Here is a 12,265-nt window from a genome sequence, read left to right as displayed (position 1 = left end):
CATTAGAGCAAACTGCTATCTCCAAAGACACTAAAATTGTTATAATGTTTGCAGTCCTTACCAGACAAGTTATTGATTTCTGTATCCTAAAAAGCAAAGCTTTCAGGAATGATGGTTTTTATTAGTATTTACATTACATTGTTTGCCAACCTTCTATTAAGACTGGATAAAAGTAATATGTTATCTCTAGTCATTTCCGTTTCTATTACATGAAATAAAAAGTGCAATTTTTTTCTATCCGCAGGATTGTCTGTCTTTCCAACTGGAATACTAACCCTGTATCCAACAGTTTAGGTAAGAGGTCCTTCTGTCTAAAGTACAGTTTCACTTTATTGTTATTCTAGCTTGCTGTGCAAAAGCACATTCTGGACCATTACTGTACTGCTAAACTATTATTTAGAAAAGAACACACAAAAAACTCCTTACTCAATCAGTTTCATGAAAGCACTCAAGTGTACCACATTTGTGTGAAAAAACATTGTACTTGCCTTCTGTATTTTTATCTTCCTCCTCTTGAGTACAATATCTACTCTGACCCTTCTCTTTTATATATACTCACTTCACATGTAATTTAAACTGGCAAATGATCTGACATTGCTGTGCTGGGTTTATTACACTGAATAATTTATCATTTTGTTCAAAGATTATCATAAATTAGGAAGAAAAAAGCATTAGCAGATTCTATCATATAGTTTCTTCTCCAGCTGAAGATTTAACATATTGCAGTTTATGTTTCTCTGTTTATCAAAAACACACAACCTTGTTCATTTCCAGCTTTAGTGCAACTATATTAGTTGCTCTCATATTTAGAATGCTCTTTCACACTTGACAGGAGTGACTACTCCTTTGGTCCACAAATTTCTGAAATTGTCAGTTTGTAGTACCAGCAGCCAATTCAGAATCCTGAAGGCTAACCATCACTAATGCCAGAAGAATTGCCAGAGTTATCTAAAGTGCTTCAGAGCTGCTATCTCTGGAGCTGCCTCACTTGACGTGAACATAAGATATTCAAATACAAATACTTAATATCACAAGTTTTCATTTGACAGTCAAAATACTACACCTCAACTGGAAAAAACATCACATATAAATTATCAGATCAAATCTCAATGCATAACATAAAACAACTAATTACTGAACAGTCCTAATGTAGACAGAAAAGGCAAAAAAGCTAACACCTAAAAGAGAAGAAACACAAGCCACTTAGCAACAAATCTTTAAGTTCTTCTTCTCTCCTCAACAGACAGAACAAGGATGTACCTCATATTTTGTATTGTATTCTATATAAATTATAGGGATACCTAAATATTATATATGGGATATAATACATTAGATACCTATGTGGTGTAAGGATATCCTGAGAGCCTGTGTCTACCATAAGAGATTTCCGAGTGCTCTGTTCAAGTATCACACAACTGATTTTAAACCACTGAAACTGAGCACTTGCACTTGAATTTTGGTTACATACTTTTGACCCAAGAATGATCATTCTATGTTAAAAATAGAACAACACCCTGTTTCAGAGCTTTAGGAGACATACACTTGAAGTTCAAACTAATGTTGCCTTCAGCTTCAGATCACAACAGATGGGATCAGGCAACTTTTGAAGACTTGCCACAAGTACTGTATTCAACCAGCAACGTCCATTTGCCAGACACCTGGTGAAGAGAAACAATAGTCGACAGTTTAGGCACTAGTTGAGAATTGGGGTCACTAAGGATTTCCAACTTCTGCTACAAGTTTCCTGTATAATCTTCAAGAACCCATGGGAGGCAGATGGGAATTAAATCAGAGATTAAGATGCACAAATTGAAATATTTAGACTCCCATTACAATGGAGATTGTCTCTCCTGAATGCTCCCTAATTCTTAAAGCTTCTCTTTAAACTAATTCAGCTGACCCACTAGCAGGGGCTCAATGCAGAGGTCTAAGCTTAGACCTCTGTATCCAAGACAACAACACACAGAAACCAGAAGACCCGTGCTCTTCTGGACCAGAGGCTAGAAGCCAAGGAAGAAACATGATTGTATCTCAAGTGGCAATGCAGAACACCTAGTGTGTAGGTGACACAAGGAATCAATCCCCTGGCTACAAGATACTCTGAATAGTTCTTTGGCTCTATTGACTGGATTTCCATCACAAGCCAAGCCTGCACAATCAACAAAGCTTAGACACTCAACATTAGGCATCTTAATACTGCACAAAATGTAACTTGGAAAGCATAAAGACAGAAACTGAAACTTTTAATTATTTTCTTCATTCACTAAATTGCAGGGTATTACATGATGAAGAAATTTGACCTGCGTGCCTTATGTGAATCACTTCAGAACACATGACATTTCTTCTCAAATACTAAAATGATCACATGAAACTTATGACTTACAATGAACTATTAAGTTTAGAACACATCTGAATAGATGTTTTCCCTTAGAAACGCAAGAATTCACTTTAAAAAATATAATTATGAAAAAATACTACTGTATAAAGGTCAATATTGAATAAAAATCACTGCAAAATTAATGGACTCCAAACATAAAGCTAGCAGACAGAGCAAGTGGTAAAGATCAGAAATTATAAAAGAAACTAAAAGAGATATTAGGAATTACTGGTTTCAAGTTACCAGCTCAGCTATGGACTGGTAACTCAAGAATGCTACAGAGTAATCTCCAGTCACATGCACAAATAAATGCTTTAGTGCGAGCTGACTATGACAACATACATTCTACAGAGTATTGTTCCTCTATTTCAACAGAACCTTTACAATATTAGTTAAGTGAATACCCGTTACAAAAAAAAAAAACCACAAAAACCTCTAGTTTTCATCCTTTTAATGTTGTGAAGACCTGAAAATAAACCAACTTGGAAAGTTCGGTGTAGGTTGAATTCCCTGTGGGCAGTAGTGTCAGAATTACTTAAATAATTTTATAATAACTACAATAATAATTTTATAATAATTATAATAATTTCTAAAAAAAAAGCAAAGCAGAAAGCTCAAAAACTTGGCTACTCCTGCAGAAAATGGTCTATGTGTAAAGTTTTCTTCTTTCCTAGGTTCATTTGGCTCATCCTTTTACCACTAAAGTAGCATGAATGCAGAGCACTCACAAACTATTCAATGCAAACAAGACTGGACTCCAAAGGAAGAAATGTAGAATAATGCTTGTCTTCACACAACACAATACACAGCCTCTCAGAAAGGGCAAATCCTATCTCTTGTCTCAGGCTAGCCCACACCACATCCACTGTAATTAAATAATTTAAAGTTTGCTTTGTCCAGAAGTCATTCAAATCCTACCTTTTAAACTTATACCTTATGAGCTTTGTAAGGCTATTTGCCTGCAAGAAGACTTGCTTATAAAAGAAGAAAAAATAAGATTGCAAAATTGGATTCTATTATTGTTCCTAGATACACCAAATTACAATAGAGTTTCAAAAATATGCCTATGTACCAAAGGTGCACACAACTCAAAAAGTAGCGAAGAAAAAGCAATGCTGCTCTTTCAAACAAGGATCTGGTAAAGAAACAGCACAGTGAGGCTACCAAAAACTTTCTTCCAAGATACTCAAGAGAGCATTTCTACTAACCAAAGTATTCAAAGCTAATTCTGTGCTGCTCTTCCAGTGGAGGCAAGTTGAACACCACTTCTTTTCCAGCCCTATTATAGCAACAAACATCCTAAAACACATAGGCACCTGCAACCCATTATGCAACTGCCAAGAAAAGGGCACACCCTGGCCCAGGCCAAGCTGATCCTGTCATGGAATGGTGCAGTAGAGTTCCTGTCTGCCCCAACACCGCCTTCCCTCTCTCTTCCCCTCTCCTACCAGCACAGATGTGCCTGAAACTGTGCAAGGAGCTGGATAAGAGTTAATTTTTGTGGTATTATTTTTAAACTCACTTTGCTTTTACTGCTATTTAAAAGCCTAGAAAAAGCCTGAGACAACACAGAGACTACACACCTACTAGAAAGCTTCAACTGCTTGACTGGATCTGTGTAAACAGCAAGGATTTACATAAAACTGGAATTCAGGTTGCGAGAAATTTTGGGTATACTTATTTCTCATTTTAGCTCCATTATTTATGCCAATTATAAATATTTTGTCCTTGCATTTCTACGTTTATTTTATGCAGTGGAGTTATCCAACCAAATCAGGTGCATTTTATCGGACAGTATATTCATTCTGTAATAAGAAACAGCAAGTAACCTATTTAGGGCAATAAACCATTTTCAATTCTGTGATAAGAGAAAATTCTTACTCCAGTTCACTAAGGAGAGCACCACCAGCTTTCCACAAATGCAGCACACAATACCAAAACTCCAGTCACTAGCAGATTAAAATAGTTTATAAAGCTCTATGTGTGCAGCACAGAATTCAGTGCTGCATTAGCAGCATTACAATACTCTCTAGTACAGAGCAAATCTGAGAGCCCACTGTATTAAAAATTACATATTAATGATGAAGTTGTATTGTTTTCTAGGAGAAACACCAGATTACTTTAGATAACATCAACAGAATTGATACCTGTACCAAAGACTGTTTCATCCTCTGTAATCTCAAACTCCAAAAGACAGTGTTTTATTTACACTTCCCTGAGACCTTCTATCCCATCCATGGCTAGCACCTACTTTTCTAACTGAGCAACAGAAATATATCATGAAAATACAAACACATTTTTCATCATTGTCATTATTTGTATGTCTGCCAGTATAAACAAGTTTGGCATATCAGAGACATAATCACCAAATCACTTCTTGGTCATTGTGTGTAGCATTTATGCCTAGTACACTTCTGTAGTCAGTGCTGATCTGAGCAATATCAAACAGAAAAACATATGGTTAAAAAGTATATTTTAAGTTAGCAAAAAAAATTTCGACTGTTCTTCAATTAAAGTAATCCTGCTCACCGAGATTACTGAGGTTTTAGGCTGCACAGCATAAACTCAGTTTTCAAAAATAAAACATACAATTCTACTGGAATGAGTTTATTAAAGGGGTTTTTAAGAAAGGAGAAAAAAACAGTAACCCAAACTTCTGCGTTTCCCAAGCTTCCTCCGGTTGTGCCCACACCGCTGGAAAGCCACACAACCCCAAAACGACGCGGTAGTGATGACGAGCAATCCGCACAGCTCACACCGGCAGCCACGGGTGCGCAGTGCCGAGGAATAAGGCACGCCGGTCCGAGAACCACAGCCTTCGAGAGAGGGGCAAGGCACAGACCCGAGAGACCTGCGGGGCCCCGGGCTCCCACCGCAGCCGCAGGGCCGGCCGTGGCTGAGCACGGCCCTGCTCGGCCGCAGCCAGCCCGTCGGGCTCCCCGCTCGCTCAGTGCCCGCACGCCGGGTCGGCCAAGCCCCAGTGCCGAGCTCGCCTCCGGCGAATTTCGCTCGTTTGGTGGTGCCGAGACAGCCAAGCCGAACTTCGTGTTTTCCCCGGAGGGCGCCGAGGGCGCAGCGGGGCCGCCCCAACTTGGCCCACCAACAGACGGTCTGTCCGCCTACCCCTGCTCCCCGAGGGCCACAGCCCGGCCCATAGCCCCCACCTCGGCAGCGCACTGAGAACAACAGCCACGTCTGGGCACAGCCCGCGGCCGTGGAGGTCGGAGCTCACTAGGAACAGCACCGCGCTGGGTACCGGAGTACGGGCACACCGGAATCTCCACTCCGGCCGCGCTCTGGGGCCAGGGAGGCCCCTCCGGCACGGCGTCCGCCGCCCAGCTCAGCCCAGCACGGCCCGGCCTGACTCGGCGCCACTCACCTCCTTGACAGGGGGGAATTTTTTCCGGCACTCCAGGCTCAGGCCCCGCAGGTCCCCCTGCATGTTTTCCAGCAGCTTCTTCACGGCTTCGGGGCTGCTGGTCCCGGCCATGGCGCCGCCGGGCCGGCCCCAGGCCGGCACTCTTCTGAGTGGGCAGAGGCAGCGCCTGCCACTCCGCGGCCCCGACCGATACGTCTGCGCCCCACACCGGAACCCTCCAGTCCCGGCCACGTCCCCTCCCCCTGCCGCGTCCCCTCCGCTCCCACAATCCCGGGCGCCGGCAGCTTCCGCACACACGGCTGGGGCGGGGAGAGCGGCGGCCGACGGCAGGGAGGGAGGCGGCGCCCGGACCCTTCCTGCCGGACTGGGCCGGGTGGGGCCCGGGGAGCGGGGCTTTTTCCCCGGGGGTCTTTCCCCGCAGTGTCACTGGGTCGGCGTAAAGGGGCAGGAGAGGTGTTGGGACCTGGGCCGGGGCGGGGCCGTCGGCGCTGGGGAGCTGCCATGGGGAGGGGACAAACCGCGGCGTTCGCGAAGGGTCACTCAGGAAGGAGGTGGTGAAGTTCTTTGGGCTTCAGCAGCCCCCCAACCCCGCCGAGTGGTTATGGAGGTGTTGGGGTCCGTCCCCTCTGGCCAAGTCCGGCTCTCTGGAGTGTTTGATTTAAAAAAAGCAAAAAGCTAGGTATACTGTTTTTCTTTTGAATCCTGAAGTTCTTGCTTTCTTTCCAATGCGAATGATTGTGCACTGAAACAGATTGCCAAGAGAGTTTGTGGAGTCTCCCTCGCTGGAGACTGAAGAACCGTCTGGATACAATTCTATGCAGTGTGCCCTGGGGTGACCCTGCTTGAGCAGGGAGGTTGGACGAGGTGACCCAAAGTGGTCCCTTCTAGCCTTGCCCATTCTGCGGTTCTTCCGCAGGAGTGAAGCTTTGTGCCCTTCTCCCCCCGCCCGCGTGCGCAGTCCTCCGTGGTCTCTAAGCGAAGCGAGCGTGAATCCTTCCTTGAGAACCTTTAAGATAAACACAGGCAGGGAAAAAACAAGGTCGCGTGGAATGGTTGAGTCCCGGGTACCTTCCATGTCACCAGCAGTATCCCTCAGAATTCCATACCAGCAACTTCTAACCCATTTCTAAAGCTGGCTCCTGAACAACCAGCACGAGCTTTTCAGTATGTTACTTGTAGCAATGCAGGGAGCTTGGACCTAATGGTTGCCTGGGAGCTTCCTTCTGAAGGATATCATTCATCATTCACCATTAACAATTAATATTTCACAAAGATTTTGGTCTTTGCCATAATAATTTTTCCATATTCTTGGTACTGCAAATTCTTGCACTGTGCTGACTGCCTACCTGTAATGCAGTGTGGTGCTCTTCCTTGTCTATAAACCCAGTGAGTTGGAAAACGTCCTTGAGTTTTGGCATGCTGTAGTTTTCAAACCTGGGAGTCTTGGGAAAAAAAATTATGAAGAAGACAAATGAAGGACAAATTTTTACTGCTATATAATTTTAAAAATTTTAAGTGACAGCTTTTCTTTGGACTTTCCTGAAAGTCTTCAGTCTTACTCAGACAACGTTCTAATATTTTAGGGTTTTTGGCTTGTAATGAAAAAGTAAAAACTTTTCACAAATTTGAGCATCTCTACTTGTATGTTGAGTTCATTTACTGTGAAAACCATTGCAAATGATGTAGCTGTGGAAAGGGGTTTTAACCCTTTAAGTGCGGTGGAAATAAGATGCACAGCTACATGGTCGTCTTTCATTACAGGAAGAAAGAGACAAGTTTATTCAGAAACACACTTGATTTTATAGCATGACTCACAATTCCAAGAGTAGAGAGGAGGTGATTGGTTCAGAAAGAAGAAACCCCATTCCCAGGGCCTGGTCACGTACCACAACAGGTGTTCTATTTTTGTTATTAATTCCTTTTTATTTTGACCAAATTATCACCCTGGGAGAAATTCTCCCTAGCCTTGAGCTGGACCAGCTTATTGGCTGGGAACAGAGCTGAAAAACTCCACCCTGAAATATTTTTCAGGCTGTAATTTTCTTACTTTCTCAATATGTGTCCCACAAAATTATACAGTAAACAGGCTCCCACTGGCACAGCACTGACTGTACTTGTATATATAAGTCTTCAGGGGTGCTATGTAAAGAGCGCAGGATTGTTTACTAAGTAATTTGTTATTTTAAGATCTTTATTTTTATATTGTTTTCAACGTACTGACTGTTAGCTTGGCAGAACTGGATAAATGGAAGTGAGTTTTTTAAAACTGTGTAATGCTGCCTCAATTCAATTAGGTGGTCAAGCTTTATGTGCCTTCAGACAAGGAATTAGGATTTCACCCCTGTGTCCAGTAAAAGCAGACGTGATTCTATAACATTGTTATACTTTCAAAGTACCTTGGTCTGTGCATTCTCAAAAGCTTTGATTTTTCTATGCTTACTTAAACAAAACCCCAAAAAACAACAAAAGAAAAAGACTTGTCTTCAGTGGAACGATTTAATGCTTATCCAATAAGCATTTTCCTAAGGATTTTCTCATCTTAGTGCATCTGTTCTGGGCTTCAGGCCTGACGCAATTCACAGACCAGTCCAAATACCTTAATATGAAACATGGATGATTAGCTAGGAGAACAAATAATTAATTCATTTTTGACTGTGCACATATATTTCTTAGGTAAGCTTTAATGATTTACTTCCTTTTTGTTGTTTGGATTTTTCCACGGATTTACTGTACATAGTAAGCCATGGACACATTGATATTCCCTGAATCTACTTGTCTGCCTGTTTGTATACAGGTATAATTTACATTGATCATACATATCTTGCTTATATATGCTCAGCGTTGCTAGCCAAATGCTGCAAGATTGTTCATGAGTTTGGAAATGAATCTTAGAGTTTGTAGAATTCTTACAGTTGTAGAATTGAAAACTCTCCTGGGTCCACTGAATACAAGAACTGGGAACATGTGCCTGAATGTCAGACATGTCTCTTCAACAACAAGGTCATCTTTCTCACCAGTTTGATGTATGCCTTTTGTAAATTTATCAGAGATTTGTCAGTTAATCTAAATCAGTGCAGTTAAATGTTTAAACTAGCCAGGATCCTTTTTGAGTGATGCTCTTTTGATTGTGAATGCGACTTCTGCAGTTGCATTTCATTGCAATAGATTCTACTGCATATAGTCCTAACCCTCAGCAGAAATGCTTGCCAGTCTTTTGTAGACTTAAATACCCCGGTTACAATTCAAGTCACTTTTGATTCAGATGGTGGTGCAGCATATGTGGACATCTCTGAGAGCACATTTTTGATCAGCAGGCTAAGAATGCTGCTTAACTGTTAGACTGACTTAATTGGGAATGGTACACATGCCTGCATCTCAGGTGCATCTCTCAGCTTTTAGGCTAACTTTGTATTGCACTGCAATTATTACATTGTGGTTTGCATTGTTATTAAATGATATGTTATTTTGTGATGGGCAGCGGGTGATTGAAATAATACCCTGTAGCTTTATGGCCCTAATTACCAAGAAAAATGCTCATGAGACCTATTGTGACTCATTAAGATACCTTATGTTCATTGCAAATGATGCACATCAGACCTTTTAATTGATTAAACATGGGATAGCATTCAACTGTATTAATTTCAGGTGTTTAGTCCTAGTTATAGCCCATCCTGGTAGATGTGTGCAGATGCAGACTTTGTATACAAGAACAGAGTTCTGTCATCATGCTATACAAAGGCAAAACTATCAGATTTCATTCACTGTGCCAATGAATTGGTTTCATCGTAATGGGAAGAGCTCTGATTTTTCTCTGAGTTCACTTTATCTATACTCCTGTATACTTCTGTAAGTGATATGAATCTGTAAGTACACTACAAAACTAACTTCAGGATACGAAAAATCAATTGTGTGGAAAAGTAAAGGTGTTTGCAGACATCTCTGGTGATTTTTTTTGTACTGCAGAGTTAAGAGTCACGATGGAGAAAATTTTGTCTCAGATTGAACATAGATACTCATACCAAAAGACAAAGTTAAATTTTAAATTAAAAGACAGTGAGAGATGGATTAATACCAAATATATCCTTGTCTCGGTTTGAAAGACAGGTATTTTGCTAAGGAAATGCGAGAACCCCCTTCCTGAGATGCAGAGTGCAACCCCTTCCCTTCTAATTATTATAGTTTCAAATCAGAAGCCTTCAGGCAGGAGATGTGGGGATAGGAATAACAGTTCTTTACTGATATCTAACAAGGCAAAACAGCAGAAACAACAACAGCTGTAAAAATTGACAGCAAAACAGAACAGTATAGCTCAGTTCCAGTCCCCTTTGGCCACAGGCTCCCTCTCCCTGCGCTCAGTTCCCGGTGCTGTGGGCAGGGCAGGGCCCGCGCAGCTGAAGGGGCTGGGTGATGGCGGCAGCGGCCCAGGGCTGAGAGGGATGGAAGAGCCACTCCCCCCTCACGGTGTCGGTCGTGGTGCTCGGCAGAGTGTCCGGAGGTAGTAGGATGAAGTGGGAGAGCAGCAGAGCGGTGTTCGGAGGCAGGGAGCGTGGATCTCGGCACTGGCATGGCGGGAAGATGCTGGATCGGAGCACGGGTCATCCTCCTTCCACTCCACGAGCCAAGCGAGAGCGAGAGAGAGCGCCCAGGCCCCTGTCCCACCTTTCCTTTTCCAGTGTCCCCCTATCCCCCACCTCCCTTCGAGAGAAAACTTGCTACTAAGGTGTAGCCACAAATACTTAGCATAACAATGGGAAAAATTCCACAGAAAGAAAAGGGAACAATTCAACCCACAACAATCCTGTAGCCTTTTATAAAAACTATGCATTGTATTGGTCTATGTAAACACAAAGAAGCCCTTTACTATGTGAACCCTTCAGGAACTCCCTAAATTATAGATCAAAGAAGTGGAGCAAGAGAGTATTTGTTGTGACACAAATGGGTTAAAAGAAGTAATAAACTCCCCCCTTAGTATATGGTATTCTTTGGGGTTTTTTTACGGAATACAAGTGAAGTCCTTGTCCCTTCAGGATGTGGCTGTGCAAGGAAGTTAGATCTACCAGCAGACTGAAAAGTATGTTTTCCAGTGTAAACTCTTCATTAATTTAGCCTGTGTTCCTTTCTGCATAGGTGTGAGCATATGTTTACATGTTAGTACCCATTTTGTTTGTATGCTTACAGTTAATACACATTTTATTTCATTTGGTCAACTAAAAAAGCAATCCCAGCTGCTCTCTATTGGTGAACCATCCTCTCTGCCATTAGCAAACTGTTGGTAATTATGTCATGTTTTGTTTAAGGTCACTCACAACAGTGAGCAGCAATGCCCAAAATGTCAGACCTATGATGTATATTAGGTATTCAGCAGTGATTCCCTATTGAGTGCAGAACTCCAGAGCCTGCACACAAATCACTTAGCCAGATGTTTAGATGCTTCCAAGACTCTCATGTAACCAGACAACAAAGCTGTTTTTTTCCCCGTTTTTCCTGCTTGAATCTTGTCCAAACAGATTCTCCAAGCAGTGGCTTTTGGTGGTGGTGGTTGTTTTTGCTTTGTTTTGTTTGTTTGTTTTTATTGGCCTTTTGAGTGCTGGTAATTTAATTAGCTGAACCTGGTAACACCTTTTGTGAGAAAGAGCTGGTGTGTCCAATGCTTGAATTAATTTATTGCTGTGTTAGAGCTGGCAATGTAACAACAGACCAACAGAGACATGATAATCACAAAATTTTATCAGCACCTCCCATGCTCTTCGTACTTTCCAGCTCACACAGAAAGTATGTGGCTGGCCTGGGAAACAAACATTACTCTGTGCTTAAAACTGAATTTATCTTTCATTCCCTTACGCAAATAACATAATTAATATCTGTTCATCTGTGATTTTTCCCTGCATGATGTGTAATGCACCCCATTCATGATACATTTTTTTCTGTCAAGTATATGAAACAGAGAAACAGGTGGAGATACTACTTCACGTACACAGAAGAACCCAACACTGACCATCCTTACCACCTTAAAAATTAGCACAGCATCAAGTCACAGTCAGCAGATTAAGAAACTTCAGTGATGTTGCATTTATGATCAGAATTTACTACAATCTTCAAGTATTTTATTAGGAATTTTGGTTTAGAGATAAAGGCATAGTTGTGTTGAAGCAAAGCAGTTATCATTCTAGGCACTGTTATTTGATCTAGACCTCTTCCAGTGGACAGTGCATTCATCTGCACCCTTGGCAGAAGTTTTTTCCTGGTTATCTCATGCTGACTGCAGGATGTGTAGCTTAAAATGCCCATCAAGGTCAGTAATTTGCATTGCGCTGCAATCTCTTTATTTGCTGCTCTCTCATCTATTTGCCAAAACCTTCCTACATCTTAATAATTTCCTTTCTATATCTTCTTCAGCTTGTATGAAAATTATGGAAGTACCGCCAGACACCTAGTAACCTCCAGACAATCTACTATCACAGAGCAACACCAGAGAGGAGAAGGGTGTTCCCCTGCGTAAAAATAAAATT

At 41.9% G+C, this 12,265-nt stretch overlaps 1 protein-coding gene across 3 annotated transcripts in view; it reads right to left on the bottom strand.

Annotated features, from left to right (window-relative positions):
• The window catches only part of MON2 (MON2 regulator of endosome-to-Golgi trafficking), a 64,849-nt gene extending 58,901 nt beyond the window's left edge, over positions 1-5,948 (bottom strand). For 2 of the 3 annotated variants that reach the window (XM_014890890.2, XM_014890893.2), the window contains exon 1: positions 5,757-5,948. In XM_014890890.2, coding sequence (XP_014746376.1) covers positions 5,757-5,867 — 111 coding nt within the window. In that variant the 5' untranslated portion in view covers positions 5,868-5,948. The remainder of the gene's footprint in view (positions 1-5,756) is intronic. The other variant, XM_088165613.1, reaches the window with a different exon arrangement.
• Between the last annotated feature and the right edge of the window lie 6,317 nt (positions 5,949-12,265).

This window comes from Sturnus vulgaris, chromosome 5 (genome assembly GCF_052056855.1).
Source record: "Sturnus vulgaris isolate bStuVul1 chromosome 5, bStuVul1.hap1, whole genome shotgun sequence".
Classification (NCBI taxonomy): domain Eukaryota; kingdom Metazoa; phylum Chordata; class Aves; order Passeriformes; family Sturnidae; genus Sturnus; species Sturnus vulgaris.
This window is presented reverse-complemented; position numbering and strand designations above follow the sequence as displayed.